Here is a 21,192-nt window from a genome sequence, read left to right on the forward strand (position 1 = left end):
GGGCAGTCAGTGTAATTTGAGGCGCTGGAAAAGTTATCGAAGATGAGCCTATGACAGTCTGTTAGAATTTGATGAGCCGGCTGTGCTGGACGTGTAGAGCAAGAGGCCACGGCGGATTTCTAATCAGAGGCGTCTGGTGTGGCCTGGTTCAAAAAAACCCAAGCATTATTCATGCAATCATGAGTGGCCCTGCTGGGGTTAGATAATAGGATTAAAGGGAATGCTGCTCTGGCTTTTCAGTAAAGGTTAGTGCAGGTGTCGACAAGCTCAGTGCTAATAGCCTCCTGCTGCGGCTGCCCAGGTCCTTGTCGCACTGGAGCTTTGCGGCCACTAATAACCCCCGGTCCATTAGGCATGATTTTAGTGGCTCTCCAGAATGAAGCAATGCAAAAAGGAATGTCTTTCTATGTGCACTCTAACAAGTGTTGCCTATGGATGATGTGTTCTTACGTGTTAATGAGATCTAATCTGATAAACTACTTTTTCTGAACGCACATTCCAGTGTGCTATTCCAACAGGACAATGCTCTTCCACATACTGCCGCTGTTTCAGGTGCTTGTCTTGGAAATCCAATGAAATGTCATGAGCAGCCATATCCCCTGTTTGGAAATGTGTAGGATTCTATTTGATGCTCTATAAAAACTCCATCCTCTCTGTGAAATTGACAGGAAAATATAAGCTACCTTGGACAAATTCAAGGAAATACTTCTAATTTTGAATATGAGGTTGTGAAGTACTTAGCACTTTTAAAAAATGTTTAGCAATGTTAAATGTTTAAGAATATATTTAGGCCTATACTCTTTATTTATCATTTCCAAATCGTAAAGCAACATCTCTGCAAAAGTCATTTGTCCCAATGGTTTATTCATACCAGTACAGACTAAAGTCATTGTGGTCTCATCCAGCACTGTAAAAAAAAATATATATATGACCTGAATATGCACATCTATATGTGCTAACAAGCAGTTTAAGTAGCAAGTGTGCTTTTTTATTATAATCAAATAATGTATTTAATTAAAATGAGGCAAAAAAAAATTCTCTTAATCAAACCATACATACCAAAAAACACTTCAGATCAAACTCAGCCTCTGCCCTTACACACAGTTTGAGCATGAAGTGCATTACAAAATCTGATAAATAGCAGAACCTTGCCTCAGAAAATAAAATACCCTCATAATTAGAAAGACATCAAATCACTGGGTTGAACTTTTAACATAGGAACAGTGCGAAAAAAAAATAGACAAAAAAAATAAATGATTCTTCTCAAACACAAAGAAAAACAATTAGGCCTCCATTAGCTCTCGCACAGCTTCCACCTGTTAATAAATGGAGATGCATCAGCAGACACACTGATGTGCTTAAAAGCAAATAAATGAAACAAGGCAGGATTTTACAACAAAAGCTTGATTAAAACGTAAAATTTAATCATAAATGTACTGTGTTCACACTTCCACGACTTAACCTTACAGAACAGAGCAAATCCTTCACAGGTTCAATACCTTTCGACATGGGCAATGCTGGATTATGTGTGCGCATAATGCCCCTGTGAACTACAAACACCAACATACTGTTTCCAGTCTCTTTGTGGAGCTGGAAGAGTGCCCTCGCCGAAGTTTAACCTCTCATGGAGTTGCACCCGAGGCTGCTGGAGGAGCCAATGCGGTCCAGCCTTCCCCCAAAGCAGCCGGAGAAGCCCTTGCTCCTCGTAGACAGGAGGAGATCAATGAGATGTTTCTTCTGTGCCTCGAGGTCTTCTTCAGGACTGGGTTCCTCACCCGGAGGGGCTTGTTCCTCTCTGTTTTTCTCCCAGCCTGGAGAAGCTTGGCTTTGACTTGGTACCATATTCCTTTCTTCATAATCTACCGCTCCTTCAGGATCCTCCACTGGGGCGAGCACCTCCTCAAACTGCTGCAGCAAACTCTGAGGAACACAGTGGACAGGATTCAGCACTACATTAACGGTTCTCAGATTATTTTCAGGATTTTTTGCTCTAAAAGCTAAAAGCTTCCTTGTTCTGAAGGTCATTGTTGGGGGTTTAAAATACTAAATAGGTCTTTGTTTCTGTTAGCTATTTTGGAAGATGCCAATTAGCGTCACGTAACTGATGTTTGGAACAAAATATGGAGCTATATATTTATTAATTTAGATATTTTGTACATTTAAGGAAAAACAAAGAGTTCTAGAGACTATGGAGTTTCTTGTCTTCTACAACCTTGTCCTCTGATTTTTTTACTGCTGTTTTCTAATTGGCATTAAAGGTTAGATTCTAGCAATGTTATATTCTTTCATTTTCTAATGACTTTACCCTGTAACCTTTTTACCTTTTTACCACTTAAAACCTTTACAACATTTTTAAATATCAGTTTCTAAGGCCTTATAATGGAAGCTGTACAGTATTGTTCACTATAGAATTTATTACTAAATCATCAACCTAAGGTTTAAGGTTTAATAAGAAAATAAGTTCAGTTTAACATCAAACTTAAATGATCCTTAAGCAATAGAGTTTTTCTCTTTTGAATTCTACCTGAAACTGATTCCCGAGTCTACCTAAGAAACCCCCTATATATTTCTGCTTTGTTAACCTTAGTCTCTTTTACCTTTAAAACAAGGAAACATTCTTAGCTAATATAGCCTCAACAAGACCTAGGGGTATTGTCAGAAGGACATTGACAAAGCTTTGTTGTATTAATACCCAAATTAACCGTACATTTTCTAAAATGTTGTAAAAATAGCAAGTTATCGACGTACCTTGAGCTTGCTGATGCTGTTGACCGAGTTATGTCTTGTCAACACATGAGCTTTGACAACCACCTCGTGACAGAGCAGGACCAGCAGTCCCGGTAGAATAAGTCCTTTAACCATCCCTGGCTTCCTTCGGCTCTGGACTTGCGCTCTCTGGCCAGGCTGAGTGCCGGACTCCTTCTTTTATAGGGACACTTGACTGCCCATGGCTCATCCTTTCACAACTGTGTGAAGTGCATTCCAACACCTCAGCTTTGATAAGGCTTCAGGGTAGATTTCCTTTTAAGTGGCTGTTTGGTGCTACGTGATGATGTGCCTTTGTCGAGAAAACCTGTGGCAGGCAGCGAGCCGGATGCAAACAGCAGGTGACCTCAGCAGCAATTTCGAGGGCAGAGCGAAGACGTGGCATGCATCGCGAGGCACGCGTCCACTACACATACCCGACATCGTTCCAGCATCACCTCACAACCGATATCTTCAACCTATACTAAATATACCTTTTGTCTGGTCAAACTACGGGTGTTCCATATTTAGACCACGAGCTGGAAATCAAGAGCTGTGGAAGTCAAGTTGTGAAATATTGAAAATAATGAGCAGCGGTGACCTTTGGACTGACCCAATTATGTATGTCACATAAGAGTGTCATGAGAAATTTCATTCTAAGGTATGATACTTATAATAATGAATAATGTCAGGAGACTTTAAGCTATACTAGGGTCTAGTTAAGGTCTTAGTTTCTCTCGAGGGAAAACGAAATGTTGCAAAAATGGCATAAAGAATTCAAAGTAAGGATGTAGAATTGATGGGTCATGTAGTGGCTCAGGCCTTTCGCCAATTACTGGAGTTTTACATGCAAAGGTCCCAGTAGGACACAGTAGGACATTCTTAAAGGATTGTTTAATTTGGAAAAAAGGCACTAATTATTATAATGACAAATATAATGAAGGAAAATCAGACCATGCCAGTTGGTCCTCATTAACTGCATAGCCATTGTGATTGCCATGTTTCACATGCGTCTCCCACTTAATGATCAGTGATTAACATAAAGATGGATATTGAAGATATCCATTTCTAAACTCTAGGTCACAATAAAAAACTCTGTCACAATAAGTACATTATCGACGTTTTGCACACTGTAAGACATTTTTGTGTTTTTTCACACATTAATACACTGCCTGACCAAGAAAAGTCGCCACCAAAAAAAAAGGTCACACTAATATTTTGTTAGACCGCCTTTAGCTTTGATTTTTGTCGACGTAGTGGAATATTTTTGCTGTGCATCTGCAAAGCAGCATGGTCAAAGTTCTGTGGTGGGTGAATTTATCAGTAAACAGTAAAATATTTTTCCTGTGAGTCACTATATGGTGATATTCTTTTCAGCAGTCTCTGTTAACAGTACATTTTTCTTTATTTCCAACTCGGTGCATGGTTTTATTACAATGCAGAAAGAAGAACATCTTTATTTCCTCCATAACTGTATATATAATGATGCGTTCCATTTATATAACGCCTTTCACAAACCCAAGGACGCTTTACAATGGCAATAGAAAGGTATATAATAAAATATTATAATAAAATATTAATTCAATATTAATAATGAATAAATAACACAGCTAAGAAGGGAAGTCTGTCAAAAAAGATTACCTTTAAAAGAGGAGAGATTGGAGAAGCCACAAAGAGGTGTGGTAAATAAGAAAGCTACTTAGATAATATGTAGCTGAAATGTACAGAAAAAGGCAGCCAGTATTTTAGCTTAACATACTTGCTAGTTAGTGGTTTGTTACTTCAGCTTGTTTATGTTAGGTGAGTCTGTTTCAGCACATAAACAGTCAGTCTAGGTCTGTAAAGATGCAGTAACTGATACTAAGCGTGAGAACAGTGTTGAAAGCCTTATTTACTTAAATTTATTTGAGTAGAGTGTATTAATGAGCTCAACCTGGTGTTTAATGGCTCTGTGCTGCCATTCTCTGTTACTGCACTGCTAACCAAAGGCTAACTACATAGCTAACGCTAGCTACACTGCACTGGGAGAGAGAAACAGTGCAGAGGAGCACTTTCCTCGGAGCAAATCATTACCAAAATAAACAACATGAATTTTTACTAGAATTTGTTATTTGGCAGATTTTAATAGCTAACCTAGAAATAGGTTAGTAAGCTTTGTTTGTTGTTTCACTAGCTAGCTAATTAGCCAGCTCAATTTGGTAAAGTGTTTTACTCCTGCCAGCTCTTTTCATGGTTTCTGTTTTTCTGCATGCTTTAATGATTCTTTTCATGATTTTCTTTGTATCTTCAGGACAGCAGGATGTTAAAAATATATAACGTTTACAAAATGAAACAAAGTTTAACCGATTTATGTACTAAATAAATGTTTTAAAATTTGTGAAAAAACAGTGTTTTCATTTTACAGTATATAATTATTTTACCATTAGTCATTTAAAATTTTAAAATGAATACTATTTGCAGTCATAAAACTTTAATTCAGCATCTTAAAACTGTTATAATAATTTCAAACTGAGGGCACCGAGTGGTCCAGCGGTCTAAGCGCTGCCCCTATGAGCGGGAGGTCGCAGGTTCGAACCCCCGCTCATGCAGCTTTGCCATCAAGCTTCCGGCGTTCAGATGGAGCAAAATTGGCCCTGCTCCCTCCGGGTGGGTAGATGGCGCTCTCTCCCCACATCACTCCTACGGTGATGTCCGCAGCACAGGGCGTCTGTGAGCTCATGTACTGGAGCCAAGTCTCTGCGCTTTCCTCCAAGTGCACTGGCTGCTCGGCAATGCTGCATCAGCAGCAGCTCGAAAAGAAGCGGTGGCTGACTTCACATGTATCGGAGGAAGCATGTGTTAGTCTTCACCCTCCTGGTGTGTTGGGGCATTACTAGTGATAGAGGGTTGGTTGGGTAATTGGCCGTGTAAATTGGGGAAAAAATGGGAAACAAAATTGAAATAAAAGTATTAAAAATAATAATAATAATAATAAAAATAATAATAATAATTACAAACTGTAATAATTACTGTTATAAAATTACAGTATTGTATACACTACCAGTAAACAGTTTGGACACACCTTCTCATCCAGTGTGTTTTTTCTCCCAATCAGCTGATACTCAGTTGTATATGTCCCTTCATTGGTGATGCAAAAACATCAAGGAGAAGACTAGCACATGCCTCTTTTCGAACTGCTGGTGATGTAGCATTGCTAAGTGGCCAGCACGCTTGGAGGAAAGCACAGTGACTCATTTTAATACATTAGCTCACAAACGCCTGGTGCCGTCCAACATCACCCTTTGGAGTGATGTGGAGAAAGAGTGCCATCTACCCACCAAGAGAGAACAAGGCCAGTTGTGCTCTCCCATGGCTCCTGCAGCTGATGGCAAGCATGACTGGGATTTGGACCTCTCTGCACCTGACTACATTGTAAATTAATACTGAAATACTCATCCAGACTATGAAGAAACACAAAAGGAATGATGTAGTAACTTTTGTAGGCGTGTCCAATCTTTTACTGGTACTGCAATTAATGTGACTAAATATAAAGTATGCATACTATACTACAGTAGTTTATTAGATAATTGCTGCCAGCAAGTTACTGTACATTTCACATTGTTATTTTTGCAGTGTACAAAATATGACCAGACAACCTCAATCATTTGTGCTGACCTCAGTATTGGCTATTGTGTTTAGTTATTGAGAAGAGCCCAATACCCTAAATGAGCTGGTATGTTAAATGTGGCTTTATTTTTTAGGATATTTAAATATTTTATGTTCCAATTTCAGTGCCCAAATATCCTTAGTAATCCTTAATAAAGTTTGTTGTTATTTAAAATGCATTATTTCTCTATTGCATTATTAGTGACATAAAGTATTTTAAAAATAACAATGATATTGTATATTGACCATACATTGTGACAGATCTAACCATACCTTATGTATACAGAATAACCAGCCAATAGATAGGATTAAGTGTCAGAAGTATTAACCCTTTGTACCTTAAAGTTGGTGTTGTTTGTATCCTTAATCTCTCTTTCCACAGCACTTTTAGTTAGATTGACATTCATAATTAAAACATTGAAGTTGCAGAGATTAAGTTGTGTATCTCGAAGGGTAGAAGTCATGTATATATAATTGAAGTGTCCAATGCAATAGGCCTTTGTCAGTCACCATTCAAAATTTCACTTAATACTGTTTACAAAATACCATCCATTTAATTTAAAATCCAGCTCCGGAAAGTTTTGGGTGCGTTCTGACTGACAGGCCAATTTGTAAAGAGACTTTTATTGATGAGCTCTTCCCGAAAATGAAGATCTTTGTTGGTATACAGGCAGGCAGTCCTATATATATCTATCATTGATTGGGTTCCAACTGTCATTGCCTATAAGGTGTGTGTGTACTATGTTTAATAAAAGGTTTCAGCATTATTTTATATCGTTTTTATTGAGCTTGTTCGCTGTCCATGGTGCTGAACTAAAATTGCAACGTTATTCAGACTGAGATGGCACTTCCGTAATACAGTACCTAGAATGAGAAACATTAACAGAAGTAATTTGTTGTTAGACTCATGTACATTTATGGTAAAAAATAAATAAATGTTGCACCCAGAAGTAATGAACCAACAGTAACTTGAAATATGAAGATTTGGAATTTGGAATTGTAAAACATGATTCAATTTTAAAGCTCATCTGTCCACTTGACAAGCAAGGCGGGGCTTATTGCTGTAACGGACTGACTATGTAAGGTCATCTTTTGGGGCATGCTTTTAATTCTGACTGGTGTTTTGTGTTGGTAGCATCATTTGCAAGCAAAGTATGCCTTGGAGAAGAGTTTGAAAGAAATTCAGTTGGAAGGGTTTCGGAAGAGTTCTTGCCACAAACACACCGACAAGAGATAAATGCATGATTATATGAGCAACTTGTAACCTGTAAGTGGAAATGCAGTGTTTTCAGACCCTACCCTAGAGATATTGGATATAAGAATGCATGCACCAGCGGCATGGGGATCTCGGAGACCTACCCAAATAACGTAGAGGGAGAACTGATGGATTGGCCATCATTAAACAGGCAGTGATGCTCTCCATGGATTATCCTTTTAGTGCCAGCACTATTGGCAGATGGCTGCACAACACAGGACTACATGCATGCATTTCATTACAACAACTGCCTTTAACACCAAGCCAATGTCACCAAAGACTGCCGTTGTGCCATGCCAGACTGTCAAGGAGTGACTCAGAATAGCAGCGGGTCATCTTTTGTGATGAAAGGCCAACACATATGTGTTTGGTAAAGGTAAATGATTTGTTGTCACATATCAAGGTGGTCCACAGTACTCCACCATTACCGCTAAATCTGCAGGAACAGAATGAGTATTCAAACTGCATGGGATGAATTACTGCAGAATTTCATTAAGAACCTCTACAACTCCATGCTGGCATGTTGTGTTACATGTGTGTTTCACACTAATTCTGTATGTGTTGCGATATATAATTCTCATTTCAGTCTAAATTGTTTTCATAATGTATTGTTCCTAGTAACTTTCATCTTCCTTCTTAAACATTTTTATGGTTTTATGAACTTTCATCTTCCTTCTTAAACATTTTTATGGTTTTATGAACTTTCATCTTCCTTCTTAACATTTTTTATGATTATGATGATTTTTTTAATAATGATTGTATGTGGCACAAGGGGCTAAATATTGCAGACATTGCCTGTATTTTTTATTTTGTACAAGCCTTCAATGACCTGCCACTTCTTAATAGGCCTTGGCCTTATCACCATGGTGAAAATTTGTCAATTTATTTTTGTAATACCTCTTCGAAAATAAGTTCAATGAAATAAAACATGCTTCAAAAACATTTATTGAACGTTTACACTTGATTTCCATTAGTTATACAAATTAGATATACAATACTATTGACAAAATTAAATTAAGGCTGTTTGTATATAAATACAAGGCAACATGTAGACAATAGTTCAATAAATATTCAAATAAATATAACTTAGTATTTGGCATTCATAGCAGGGATCAATGTAGATGTTCTTCTTAAGACTTCACTTCCTCTTTGGACCTGAAAAACAGCAACAAAGAAAGAAACAAGGTATATTAAGTGGTGTAAAAAAGTTAAGATAGAATTTTTTTGTCATTTAAAATGTAATGAACTCATCCATGAAAATCACTGGTGGAATGAAACTCACTGTTGCGTCCGACTGTATTGCATCCCAAAGAGGACATGGACCCAATCCTGTCCAATCTACGACCAAAACACGTGGAATATCTCTTGGAGCCAGAGTCGAGCTTCACGTTCTTCAAGTCTCTGGCTGAGAGGTAATCTCTCGCATCCACCTGAGGCTTGGGATTGCTTTCTTCAGGACTTTCGTCCAGTTTCGTCATTTCTGTTGATTCTGCTTCAGACTGCATTGGAGCTGGAATGGCTTCTTCAAGACGGTCAAGCAGAAGCTGAAATAAGCACAAATCAGGAATTATTTCTTAGACACCTCACCCTTTGATGATTTGCTGGAGAGATCCGGATCATACTCACCTTTAAGACATCCATTTCTTCATTAGTGAAGGCCCCGCTTTGCAGGGGGAAGGCACTCAGGAGCTGAACGCTTAAGACCAAGAGGAAGCAAGCAGAAGGAATGTAGGAGAGACGCATGTTTTCTGGATTTCTTCGCAAAAGTTGCTTTAGATGAGACTTTTTGGAGCTCTTTCCGTTGTCTGTATGATCCGAAGTGAGGAGCGGAGCTCTTTTATACTTTAAGTTGGGCCACGCGGAGTTATGTCAGGAATTGCCCGCTGCATTCCAACACCTACTCTGATAAAGCTGGCTGTCGGAAATAAGTCCTTTTAAAGCTTCATCGTTCTAGATATGGGCCATATGACATCTTCTCAGATGTCTTTGTTTAGAACCAGGATCGGGAATTTGTGTGCTAGTGCTTCCGTGAAATTACACACCTCATATGCAGACTCATATGATGAGGAGTAAAGTGAAGAATTTGTGTTCTGAAAGCCAAAAGATCAACTAATCATTTGATTCTTTCCAACAAACAATATACATACAATATATAAACAATATATTATTTTGACTCATTTAAGTTGCAAAAACATAACATTTTAAGTTTATTTAAACTGAGACAAAGCAAAATGATAACTTGGTTGAGTTAGTTTACAACTTAACTTAGTCAAGGCAAGAAGATAACTTAAGCTTAGTTGAATACAGTTTTGTTCACTCAACTTATTATTTTAAATATTGTGGGTTTAAAGCACTAAGTTTAAAAAAAATACAACTTACATAGTAAATATAGGATTCATCACAGAAACAACAGTTTTCATATTTTTGAACACTTTTACACCAGGTCAACACACAAACACCCTCAGCAACACATAATAAACATGCTAATACAGACTACAACACTAAGACTGTATATAAAATATCATTGTACACCCAAGTGAAGATTTCCGTAAGCTCTGGGTGACAGACTATATATATATATGCCAATGGGAAATACATGAGAACCAACTATGAGTAAAGAGCTTTGGCTCAATGCTTAATGCTGATTTAACATGATATTATTATTTAATCTGACTAAAACACAAAAAAATCACTTTTTACAGTGATATTGTAAGTTATTATTTTAAGTGTTTTTCACAAATAAAGAAACATCCCACAAAAAAATAAGTGAATAAAGCACACTTCATTTCGTTGCAAAAAAAGAATATTTTTTTCTCACAAAATTAAGAAATGTTTGATATATGGTTCTGTCAGCTCATTTACAGTACAGTATATAAAACAGCGTTTAGGGATGATTTCCTCCACACACACACTAAGACACACACAGAAAGTCCAGACTAGATTATATAAATAAAGATCATGAAGTTAATGATACGTGAACATTTTTTCTACCCTTCCCCCTACATCCCCATCACTTATAGGCTGCTAATAACCTTGCTAAATATTGCCATAATCAGTGTTGCTCTTCTTTTTAGTCTATTTGGGTGGCTTGCTAATGTTTCACATCTCACAATGTAAAATAGAAATGTGCCAAAAAAGGACTTTTTAGAGTGGCTCCATATAGAAGACACACATTTAAATTTAATTTACAGAATGTTTCAGTGCATGACCTTTTATGTGTGAGTATGAGAAACCTGTTTAAGCAAGTCCTATTTAAATATTAAAATATATATAACCAACCAACCAAGCCAGGATTTGTATAAGAATCTAAAGTGTTCTTGTAGCCACATTATTAATCAGTATATTTAAAGAGTGCTAAAATGGAACAACTTTTTTGTACTTATTATACTGTAATTGAATAAAAATAGTACAAAAGCCTTACTTAAATTGTGCTAAGTGTGCTTAACTGTGCTAAAATGGAATTAGTTTAAATATACTTAAGTAACATTTAAACATGTTACAACTCTATCACCATACATATATAGTTATTAGGAATGTACTAAGAATTGATGTTAAATATATTTACATTAGAGTACAAATATGCTTCTTGTTCCTGTCTTTTGTAAGTAGCACACTTCTTGTATACTTTGCTGTTTTAATATACTGTACTTCAATAATTAGTGTGTTACAAATTTACTTTAAATGTAAAAAAAATTGTAATTTAATTTACTTTCTAAAAAATTACATGATACATTGTACTTTAAGTGAACTACTGTAACAGTTGTGTTTAAGACACTTTGCAAAAAATGTATAAAAATATATTTGGAAATAACTGTACTTAAATAAGTGTACTTCATAGTAGTATTAGTATTTTTTTAAAAATTCACAATATTGTACTTTTTAAAAAGTATGATCAAAGTTTACTTTCGAACGTTTGATGAAAGCATCATTTTAATGTACTTTTAATTGGTACATTAACAAAGTACAAAGTATTTTAAATAAGTACATACATCTGTATATTTTTTTCAGCATACTTAGACATTTCTCAATTTGTACAAGTAAGTACAATTAAGTTTATTTTTTCTTCACCAGGGTTTAGGTACATAATTTTAAATGCAGCTTTTCATTTACACATATCTCAGTGATATACAGAGCACTGGACCTCTCTCTCTCTCTCTCTCTCTCTTTTCCTCTTGCTCTCTCTCTCTCTCTCTATTTCTCTCTCTGTTTAATTGCTTCAAAGAATGACACACCACATGATGACTAATGTATACTTTTTCCATTAGGAAAAGAAATTGGATCATACAATTATTATTATTCACACTGTCTCCTAACTGGAGTCTACCTTACTGAGTGACTCATGTTTTGCTCCATTTAGAATCAATGCATTCATTCATTAAATAAACTTATCTGTCACTATTGTGCATGTAAGCCACAGGCAAAAAAGAAAATTCAAACTTCAGGTTCAACAAAAAAGTCAGAGCTACTTGTAGCTACTAGAGCAGAGGTCACTAACAGGCACATCATGCTCCAGGTCCAGATCCAGATCTAGAACTAATTAAGGGACATTTTACACATATCATATCAGACCTAGACTTACTCTAAGTCTTACTCACTACAGTGAGATTGACCTGTTGTCAAAAGTCAGTGATTTATTCAGCTCAAAAAAACAGTTAGCATCAGCACTAACACTCTCCAAGTCTACTGATGAATTTAGCTGTTAGCTAGCTCTAAGCTAATAGTTATATTCTGAACTCAATAACTAAGGATTCGAGTGAACGACATACAGTAATGCCCATATCACATCAAACTGGTGACATACGTCTGTTATCTGTTATTAGCTAAATTTTGGCTAATCTGCTGTTTCTTCATAACAATAGTATTGTGTCCTCAGGCTACGTCATATTAATTAAAAGATGTATGCTAAAATATTAAAGGATATCCGTCTTTATATTGTACTTGCCGGGGCGGATTTGGAAGTTCTGGGGCCCCAGGCAATGTTTTTTTTTCCGGGGGCCCTGATCAAATGGATTCTTTCGTACAGCAAAAATGCAATATTGATTCTGACAACCTAGCTGTCTCAGGTACCTCGTCGTCATCAGATGTTTCATTTCTCGCTGCTACGAAAAAATTGGTGAGCTTTGTCAAGTTTTCTGTGCTGGACTTCCTTTCCTTAATTTGATTTCCTTTTTGGGCACCGCTGGGATAAGACTGTTTCATGGTTGTTCTGAAGCTACCATAGTCTACCTCGCCTACAAAAAAGAAATAATGCGTTTTTTTTTTTTTTTTTTTGCCAACATTTTGGCCAGCAGGGCCCCTCCCCCCGATCCCTGGGGCCCCAAGCAATTGCGTGGTTTGTATAGTGGTAAAATCCGCCCCTGTGTACTTGGACCATAATATTATTACAGAGCAACATATTTCAGCTTTTAATGTACAAATTAGTGTGTTTAAGACATATTTAATTACATATTTGTGTGGCCTAGGCTCTTCTATACGTTCTTTTTCATTTTTACACTAATAAAGTTGCATCAATCTATAAACAAATTGCCTTTTTTGGTTTTTAAGTGATATACAGTATTTTACAGGAAAATACTGTCAGTTTACTGCATTCAAGCCAAGCAGAAAGGGCACAACACCATAGGTTACCATAGCCTGGCAGTGCCAGAGTGTGATGGCATACTATATTATCATAATTATGTTGTTTTAAGTTAATTTATTATATAAATCATGATATAAATTTTGTCCGTATTGTTCAGCACTACATATGAACAGGTTTGGATGTAGGTTTTTTTCTGGATGATCAGCTGGTATAGAGTGGGATTTTTAGCAAGGATAAAACAGCTGCAGTTCATTAGATTGCTAGTTATTCATGGTCAGACATCGCTAGTCATTGCAGCGTGCTGTATTTGGTGTGATGACGTAGCATGTTGTTCTGAATGAAGGAATTTAATCAGCTGAAGTTTCATTAGGCAAAATCATGTGACTAGTGTATAGGGAATACAGGGGCACTGCTTAGGGATCTGTAGGAATGGAATGCAGCCAGTGATTCATAAAAAAGATGATAAGCAGCAACTCAGGGGAGAGTTAAATTACACAATATGCTCTAATGCGGGAAATGTGGAGCAAGAAAACCAAACTTCTGATCAAGAACGGACTCATACATGTTTATTCTTAACACAGGGGGTTCTAAAGATCAGAACCACACATAAAGCAGTACTCAAAATGATCACAGAAATGTATAGGTCTAATCAACTCCATTTCCAATGCTGATCGATGCTAGAGGTGTTGTGCCATTTCACATTTACCTATGAAAAACTGTTTAACTGTAGTCAGTTTCTGGCTACTTTACCGTACGCTGGAAAAACAGAGTTTTACACATCATCAGATTAAACTATGGACCTCTGAAACACTTTGTTGTTGTTGTTATTGGAGACTAGCTGATAAAATGTGCCAAATCCAACAATCTCCAACCTACACTGTAAAAAAGTCCTTATGGAAATTCCTTTAAAAAAACTTATATAAGTTTGAAGCCAACCCAGCTGCCACCTTCAGCTTTGAAAAAGTTAATAAAATGCATATTAATAAATGTTTATTCAAAAGAATGTGTTTGCTTTATAAATATAATCATTACTATGATATCAGCATTTTATTATTATATAGCATATTATTATTATCTAAAATCATTTTAAATAGAAAATCACAACAATCAACTAAAAAGTAAAAAAAAAGATCTTAATTCTGCTTCAATCTGAGGAACCTTTTCATCAGATTTCAGATTTCATCCTTTTCAGCAGATATTTTTTGTGTTGTGTTGATGATTCTATACAGATGCATTGTCTTTACTAAACCCTCAAAGAACTGATTTTTTTAAGAGTATACAATGTAGAAATAAAATAAAATGTAATATATAGTTTAATAAATGTTGAAACAACATCACAATATCAACGGCGATTCATCTTTCATATCATGAAACAACAAAACATAATTCCACATTGATTAAACCATGAATAAACTGTTGAAATGCCCGCTGGCATTTGTTTTTTGAGCAACGTTTCATGTTTGAGTGGGTAATTCAGTTCTATTGGTGTTTCTGTTACTGGCCATACAATTGAATGTTTCTTCATAGTGCTTGTAGGCCAGCATTGACATCCTGATAGATACATTTGTGCTTTTGCATGTGTTTAAGTACAGCTTTAATGAAAATGTACTTTGCTGTGTATTTTAAAATGCTTATACGGTTAGGTCTGTAAGTATTAGGACACTAACAACATTAAACATTCACTTTTAATTGAGGGGGTTTAATATATTGCATTAACTATATTTCATGGCCACGTGTGAACTGTTCCTTCATGATTTCATGACATACTAAGGTCATAAAGCGAGTTGGTTCCAAGGGTTGAGTTTTCATTTGGTAGCTGTTCATGGAAATTCTCAGTATGTGGTCCAAAGAGGTGTTGATGCAAATAAAGGAGGTCATCATAGGCTGAAAAAAAAAAACTGTCCGAGCGATTTCAGAAACTTTAGTAGAAGCTAAATCAACAATTTCCTACATTGAAAAAGGGAACAGTGAATTTGTATTTGTTCTGAGCTACACTGAGCAACACTAAAAAAAAAACACAAGACTAACTTAAAAAAGGAAGATTTTTGGGTTTGATGCACACGTTTGCAATCTTTCAAACATGGTGGAGGTAGTATTATAACATGGACATGTATGGCTGCTAATGGAACTGGGTCACTTGTGTTTATCGGTGATGTGACCCAGTTCCATTAGCAGCCATACATGTCCATGTTATAATACTACCTCCACCATGTTTGAAAGATTGCAAACGTGTGCATCAAACCCAACAATCTTCCTTTTTTAAGTTAGTCTTGTGTTTTTTTTTAGTGTTGCAGTAGAAGTAGCAGGATGAATTGTGTGATGTACAGAGCTCTATCTGCTCAGATTCAGCCAAATACCGCAAGACTGACAGATTGGGGCTTCAAGGTACAGAGAGGTAATAACTTAAAACATACCTATAATCACCTGACCACAACCCATTTGAGCATAATTCTCTCTTTCTGATGAGAAAACGGAAGTTAAAAAGACTCTCAACTGAAGGTGGCTGCTGTGAAGATCTGGAAAGCGTTTCAGGAAGGAAACTCTGCTTCTGGGGTTTCAGACATTAATCATCATTTGGAACAATGATTTGCATCCAATAATTAAAAACAATAATTCTATGTGTGATTATGTAGGTTTGTTCTGTTACTTTTCAGCCTGTGAAATTATGTAGAGGAACTTTATAAACAAATAGCTTTCTTGCAATATATTTGTTAAACATCTTGCACTAAAGCTTAAAGTCTACAGTTAATCACACATTGATTGCTTTATTTTAAAACAATTGGTGTGATGTACAGTGGACAAATAGTCAAAATGATATTACTGTCCAAATACTTGTGCTCTGACTGTAATAAGTTGAGTATATCTGTGAGAAAATCAGTCAGTGTCATACTCAGTTGTGTTGGCATATGATCCAAATTCCATTTTAATATTAATGTTATGTAATTGGTACTACTGGTCACACATCTAAAGTATGAGCTTTACAGTTTTAGTGCAAAGTGAAAATGTACCAAATTGAGTAACAAATTCATTGTGGATATTTTATAAATTCTTAGAAAGAAAAAAGTTCATAGTGACGATGATATTTGGAACTTTTTCTGGTACTATATATTTGGGACTGTTCTTCTATCAAAAAATGTTCTGCTGATATAATGAACATCTGAATTTGTCAAATTGTTTTGCTTTGGATTTGGTTGATTTTTTAATTAATAAACTTTTACTTCAGTTTGAGGTTAGGCTACTATATTCACCTCAAGAAAATCACTTCTAAAGTAGCATAAAATATATAAGATGTCATATTTTACTACAAAAATTGTCTTGGTAGTTTTCTTCTAATGGATTTTTAGAACAGAATCCTGTATATTTACATGGAACTGATGGGCAGCAGACCAGAAAGCCCTTGACCTGTAAGAGTTACTGGTCAAAAGCAGAACTGGTCAAAACTTTAAACATTTACTGTAAGAACTTCTCTAAAACTATTGCACATGCTTTCATCCCCAGTAAAGATAATGCAGAGTAGGAAATTACCACTTCAATCAAACTTATTATGCAAAATATTTATTTCGCTTCCACATACACTCTATGACATGAACAGATTTGGACAAGAAATAAATAGACACATTGATGAAACAGTAAAAAGCAGCAGATAGACAAAGAAAAGAATTACAAAAAAAAAAGTTATTTACATTTTCTACACAGTTGCCACTGAAAAAATAATACTCAGACAACAGAGCATAAACCGGACAAATAGTGCATTTAATTCACCTGCCTCAATCGCGCATATTAACATAATATCACGTCAACAAACTTTACATTAAGACTTTACATCTTATGGTAAATTTAATGGCCTGAATTCTGAATTGATGTACACCTTTGAAGCAAGTCAATCCAAAGCAGGATTTCCTTCAGTGCGCTCTGAATACACATCCACTGTAAACTTTATAATAGTTATAATATTTAAAAAATAAAATAAATTTATTAAAAAAAAGAAGATAAGCCCTGCCCAAAGAATTTCAAGTAAGGAGGGTCTCAGTGCCCTCTAGTCCAGTAGCAATTGTGCCTGCGAATAAAGAAAAAAACAACAACCAATAAATAATAAATAATATATACTTTTTATTACAGTTAATTGAAAAAAAAATGACATAAAGCAGGTGTGTACATATCACGAGCCATTTCTCTCAGAAGTATTTCCACCTGCTTTATCAGCTCAGGTGAGTCGCTGAGTGACTGGATCTCCTGTGTTACCTGGTGCTCAGCATCCCAGTCCGCTGAACGAGCCGATCCGCTCCAGCCTGACCCCGAAACAGCTGCGCAGACCGCCCTTCTTAAAGCGGCTCCACGAGCGCTTGGACACGGCCAGCAGGTCCCCCAGCACGCGCTCCAGCGCGCTCTCATTGGCGGGCTCCTCGCGGCTCGAACCTCTGTGCTCCATCCCCGCGTCCTCAGTGCCCAAATAAGGCAGATTGGCCTCCTGCTCCTCCTCCAGAAGCTCTTTCAGAGTCTGTGGGGTGGAGGTGGAGAAGATGAGAGCATTAACACGTGCATGCTGCTATGCTCTTATGATCATCTCTAATTAAATAATGATGAACAAGTCAGGAACTCAGATGTTATGCAATCATATTTGAGGGGCATATTTTTACTTTTAGAAAAGATGCAAAATAATCAACTTTATAGCTACTGTACACACGATACTCTCATAAAAAACGGTACAAAACTGTAACTGGGGTGGCACCCTTAAGGGTATGTCTTCAGTACTTTTAGTTAAGTCTTATATATTTGCAGTTGTTTTTATTTGCACTCACTCTTTGCAGACGCTGTTTATACTTTAGTGAACAAAAATTTCCCAGTACAGTTTTTATCTTAAATATGCACTTTAAACGATACTATAAGATACTTAAAAAGTGCAGTAAAAAGTTGACTAAATTCACTTTTACATTAAAAAGGTGCATTTTGTTTGTTTTTAGCAGTGTCTTTTAATAGTGTTTTTAAAATATACGTATGGAACTATAAACAACTTTAAACAACAGCAGATATAAAAAATACAGCAGTGTTCCCAAATTAAAAGGAAAACATTTTAAACAATAATTCAGTGTGTAATTTCTAAAATTCTATACAAATAAAAAAAAACAGCTTTTAAAAACACGTTAAACTTATGGGAAAACTCTTACCTTTCCCGAACTAAAGTGATGTTTTTTTAAACGTGTTTAAATAACTCGTTTAAACAACTATGGATGCACCGAATATTCGGCAATTATTTGGCCAAAAATGGCAGTAAAAATCACTTTTGGTATTCAGGGTTAATTCCTGCAGGCACTTAACGGTATTAGACGTTATCCTGACTTAAAGTTTTTGTCATCTGAGGTCATGTCCAACATTCAACCTTAAACTAACGTCTATTGACGTTGTTGGCCAGCTGGGATGTGACATAACGTAATCATTATTTATTATTCCGAACAATGATTAATACATTTTAAGACACGTTGTGCTTTGTTGGTATGCATGTCTGCCGGGATGTTGAAAATGTTCGGTGTTCAATAAGCATTTACGTTGCAGTTAATTGTTGAAGTTTTGTAATTGGTTTCTCTTTGAAAAAAAGTCAAAGACAAATAATATATATTTAGCCTATTTAACTTGTGCAACGCTGAAAAAAGTTGGATAATTCATTAAAACATGCAAAAAAACGGGTTCTGTGTTAAGTATTCTTCCTTTGGTCAAACGTTTAAACTTGTTCGGTTTCGATTTCGAACAGAGAACAGAATAAAAACATTTTGGCGCATCTCTTGCATATAAAAGTCTGTATAGTATATTTACAACAATAAATATAAAAAACAACATTTTGGATAAAGCGCAAAAAGAGGCAAACAGCGCTCTTTGCATTGGTTTTAATCCAAATGCGTAAAACAAATAAAAGTTCTATTTGCCACATGTAACTGAATGGGAAAACGACAATATTCATAATGTTCATGATCTCCGTTCAGAAGCGAATGGATGTTTTTTCAGCCGTGCGTAAAAATGGACTCACCTGGAGACCGGAGAGCGGCTTGGCACCGGCCAGGTTGAGCAGCAGCAGCGAGCACAGGCAGAGCACGGAGACGCTGGAGAGCATGGTGGGAGAGTAAGGAGTGTGTGTATGGGTGAGAGTGAGAGAGAGAGAGTGAGGGAGTGTGTGTGAGAGGCTGGCTGGCTGGCTGGCTGGCTGGGTGGAATGGCCCGGTGGATTTGGCGCGCTCCCTCGCCCTTCAGCTGTCCCACCTGGTGCGCTCTTATATTCGCCCTGCTTTCGTCACGGCTCCTGCCTGAACAAACGACGGGGGTTGGAGCAAACAGACCCCCCTTATACCCACTCTCCCATAGCAGGAGTCATACTGGAGGAGGGAGGGTGTATCCTGGAAGGGGAGGGGGATGTTAGACAGGTAAACCGCCCCCACATGAGTTTAGAAAGTGGGCGTCTCAAATGAAACCAGTCTGATCCTGATTCTTTTGTCTGTTTGTCCTCTGTCTGATTTTTTTTCAATACTTTCACCTACTTACAACTATGACACTTACAGCTCTGGAAAAAAATAAGAAACCACTTAAAAATGATGAGAACCTTTGGAATATAATCAAGAGGAAGATGGATGATCACAAGCCATTAAACCAAGCTGATCCAAGCTTAAATTTTTGCACCAGGAGTGGCATAAAGTTATCCAAAAGCAGTGTGTAAGACTGGCGATGGAGAACATGCCAAGATGCATGAAAACTGTTATTAAAAACTAAACCAGGGTTATTCAATAAAATATTGATTTCTGGACTCTTCATCCATCATCCATGTTCCTCTTGATTATATTCCAGAGGTTTTCAATTTGGTAAAATCAAATAAACTCATCATTTTATGTGGTCTCTTATTTTTTCCAGAGCTGTATATACATATATACATTATATATAGTATTATACAGCATATAAAGTAACATGGTGTAAAGCAGCATGGAAGTCCCTTGCCTGATTTATTCAGTTTATTCTACAAAACATATTGTTTTGCAATTATTATATTGTTTATTAAAGGAACAGAGCTGTGCAAAAATGCAAAATCACTTCTGTGAAAAAGTAGTTTTTCAGGCAGCCAGTTACCCAAATTGAACTGATAATTAGATTCAACTGATTGAACACAACCAGCCAAGCGTAAATGAGGTCAGTCGTGCTGCATATAAAACTCACTCCTGTTATGCAACAGGTTGATCTGTATCTTAAAGTTTCATCATCAGGGTAAAGGACTTTAACCAAAACATTAGACTGTTAAGAATGATGTAATGAAAAGAAATAATAAAATGTATATGTTAAAATATATAAAAAATACAGAAATAATGAAAACATTAAACTAAACAAGAAACACTAAATTCTATTATTCAGACTATATTTATGGGTATATATGGCATGCATGCAAAATCAGTGGAAAAGAGAAAAATACTTTTTTTCTCAGGGGAAAAACACCAAATATTACATTGATAGTAAAGAGACTGCATAGAGGGTGGTGTAAAACACTGTGTGGTGAACCTCAGTGTCCAGTGAGCTTTGTTTCTGTGACCCTCTGTTGGAGCCACTAAAGAAATCATGAATTCGGAAGTATTCAAAGCCATTTCAGATGCAAACTTGCATAACAACACAGAGAAACTTCTCAAACGATACGAATCTGAAAAAGACCAGCTGCTTTTTGAAAAAACAACAAACAGCTGGACCAAAACTTGGTTTGTTTAGATGTCTCTGTTCTCATCACCACTGCAATCTCAACACTTATTTTGTTTCAAAATGATTGATCAATTTGGGTAGGATAGAACAGAATGTTTTGAAAGCTTTACATGCTTAGGTTGTTGCTGGTGTGAACTGTGAACAGTGTCTGCAGCTTAAAAAAAACTGCTGCATTTTTATGAGGTCATTTATCACTTTCCATAAACATAAGACAAACAGTTGCAACATGAAGCAGATTCAGTTTGCAGTT

General features: G+C 36.4%; 3 protein-coding genes across 4 annotated transcripts; all 3 read right to left on the reverse strand.

Annotated features, from left to right (window-relative positions):
- Nucleotides 1-844: 844 nt before the first annotated feature.
- nppa (natriuretic peptide A) lies at nucleotides 845-2,907 on the reverse strand. Its single transcript, XM_007247924.4, has 2 exons — nucleotides 2,749-2,907; nucleotides 845-1,920 (listed from the first exon to the last, which is right to left on the reverse strand). Exons 1-2 carry the CDS (start codon nucleotides 2,860-2,862, stop codon nucleotides 1,615-1,617), a joined length of 420 nt encoding a protein of 139 aa, XP_007247986.1. The 5' UTR covers nucleotides 2,863-2,907; the 3' UTR covers nucleotides 845-1,614.
- A 5,667-nt stretch (nucleotides 2,908-8,574) lies between these two features.
- Nucleotides 8,575-9,473, reverse strand: nppb (natriuretic peptide B). Its single transcript, XM_015605497.3, has 3 exons — nucleotides 9,272-9,473; nucleotides 8,928-9,189; nucleotides 8,575-8,800 (listed from the first exon to the last, which is right to left on the reverse strand). The coding sequence occupies exons 1-3, from the start codon at nucleotides 9,386-9,388 to the stop codon at nucleotides 8,784-8,786; spliced, it is 396 nt and encodes a 131-aa protein (XP_015460983.3). The 5' UTR covers nucleotides 9,389-9,473; the 3' UTR covers nucleotides 8,575-8,783.
- A 7,289-nt stretch (nucleotides 9,474-16,762) lies between these two features.
- On the reverse strand, nucleotides 16,763-19,528 carry nppal (natriuretic peptide A-like). Of its 2 annotated transcripts, XM_007247923.4 has the most exons (3): nucleotides 19,243-19,527; nucleotides 17,466-17,721; nucleotides 16,763-17,280 (listed from the first exon to the last, which is right to left on the reverse strand). In XM_007247923.4, the coding sequence occupies exons 1-2, from the start codon at nucleotides 19,324-19,326 to the stop codon at nucleotides 17,473-17,475; spliced, it is 333 nt and encodes a 110-aa protein (XP_007247985.1). In that variant the 5' UTR covers nucleotides 19,327-19,527; the 3' UTR covers nucleotides 16,763-17,280; nucleotides 17,466-17,472. The 2 variants fall into 2 exon arrangements, with proteins under 2 accessions (XP_007247985.1, XP_049341902.1); XM_049485945.1 differs by having other exon boundaries at nucleotides 16,763-17,721; nucleotides 19,243-19,528.
- Between the last annotated feature and the right edge of the window lie 1,664 nt (nucleotides 19,529-21,192).

This window comes from Astyanax mexicanus, chromosome 12, assembly GCF_023375975.1.
Source record: "Astyanax mexicanus isolate ESR-SI-001 chromosome 12, AstMex3_surface, whole genome shotgun sequence".
NCBI classification, from domain to species: Eukaryota; Metazoa; Chordata; class Actinopteri; order Characiformes; family Acestrorhamphidae; genus Astyanax; species Astyanax mexicanus.

What these genes read in the sequence shown, in the direction of transcription:
- nppa (XM_007247924.4), bottom strand. Translation starts at nt 2,862, where the DNA reads ATGGTTAAAGGACTTATTCTACCGGGACTGCTGGTCCTGCTCTGTCAC. An exon ending in ACAGCATCAGCAAGCTCAAG is followed by an intron (nt 1,921 to 2,748) that starts GTACGTCGATAA and finishes TGTGTTCCTCAG; the next exon opens with AGTTTGCTGCAGCAGTTTGA.
- nppb (XM_015605497.3), bottom strand. Translation starts at nt 9,388, where the DNA reads ATGCGTCTCTCCTACATTCCTTCTGCTTGCTTCCTCTTGGTCTTAAGC. An exon ending in AAGAAATGGATGTCTTAAAG is followed by an intron (nt 9,190 to 9,271) that starts GTGAGTATGATC and finishes TGCTTATTTCAG; the next exon opens with CTTCTGCTTGACCGTCTTGA.
- nppal (XM_049485945.1), bottom strand. Translation starts at nt 19,326, where the DNA reads ATGCTCTCCAGCGTCTCCGTGCTCTGCCTGTGCTCGCTGCTGCTGCTC. An exon ending in AGCCGCTCTCCGGTCTCCAG is followed by an intron (nt 17,722 to 19,242) that starts GTGAGTCCATTT and finishes TCCACCCCACAG; the next exon opens with ACTCTGAAAGAGCTTCTGGA.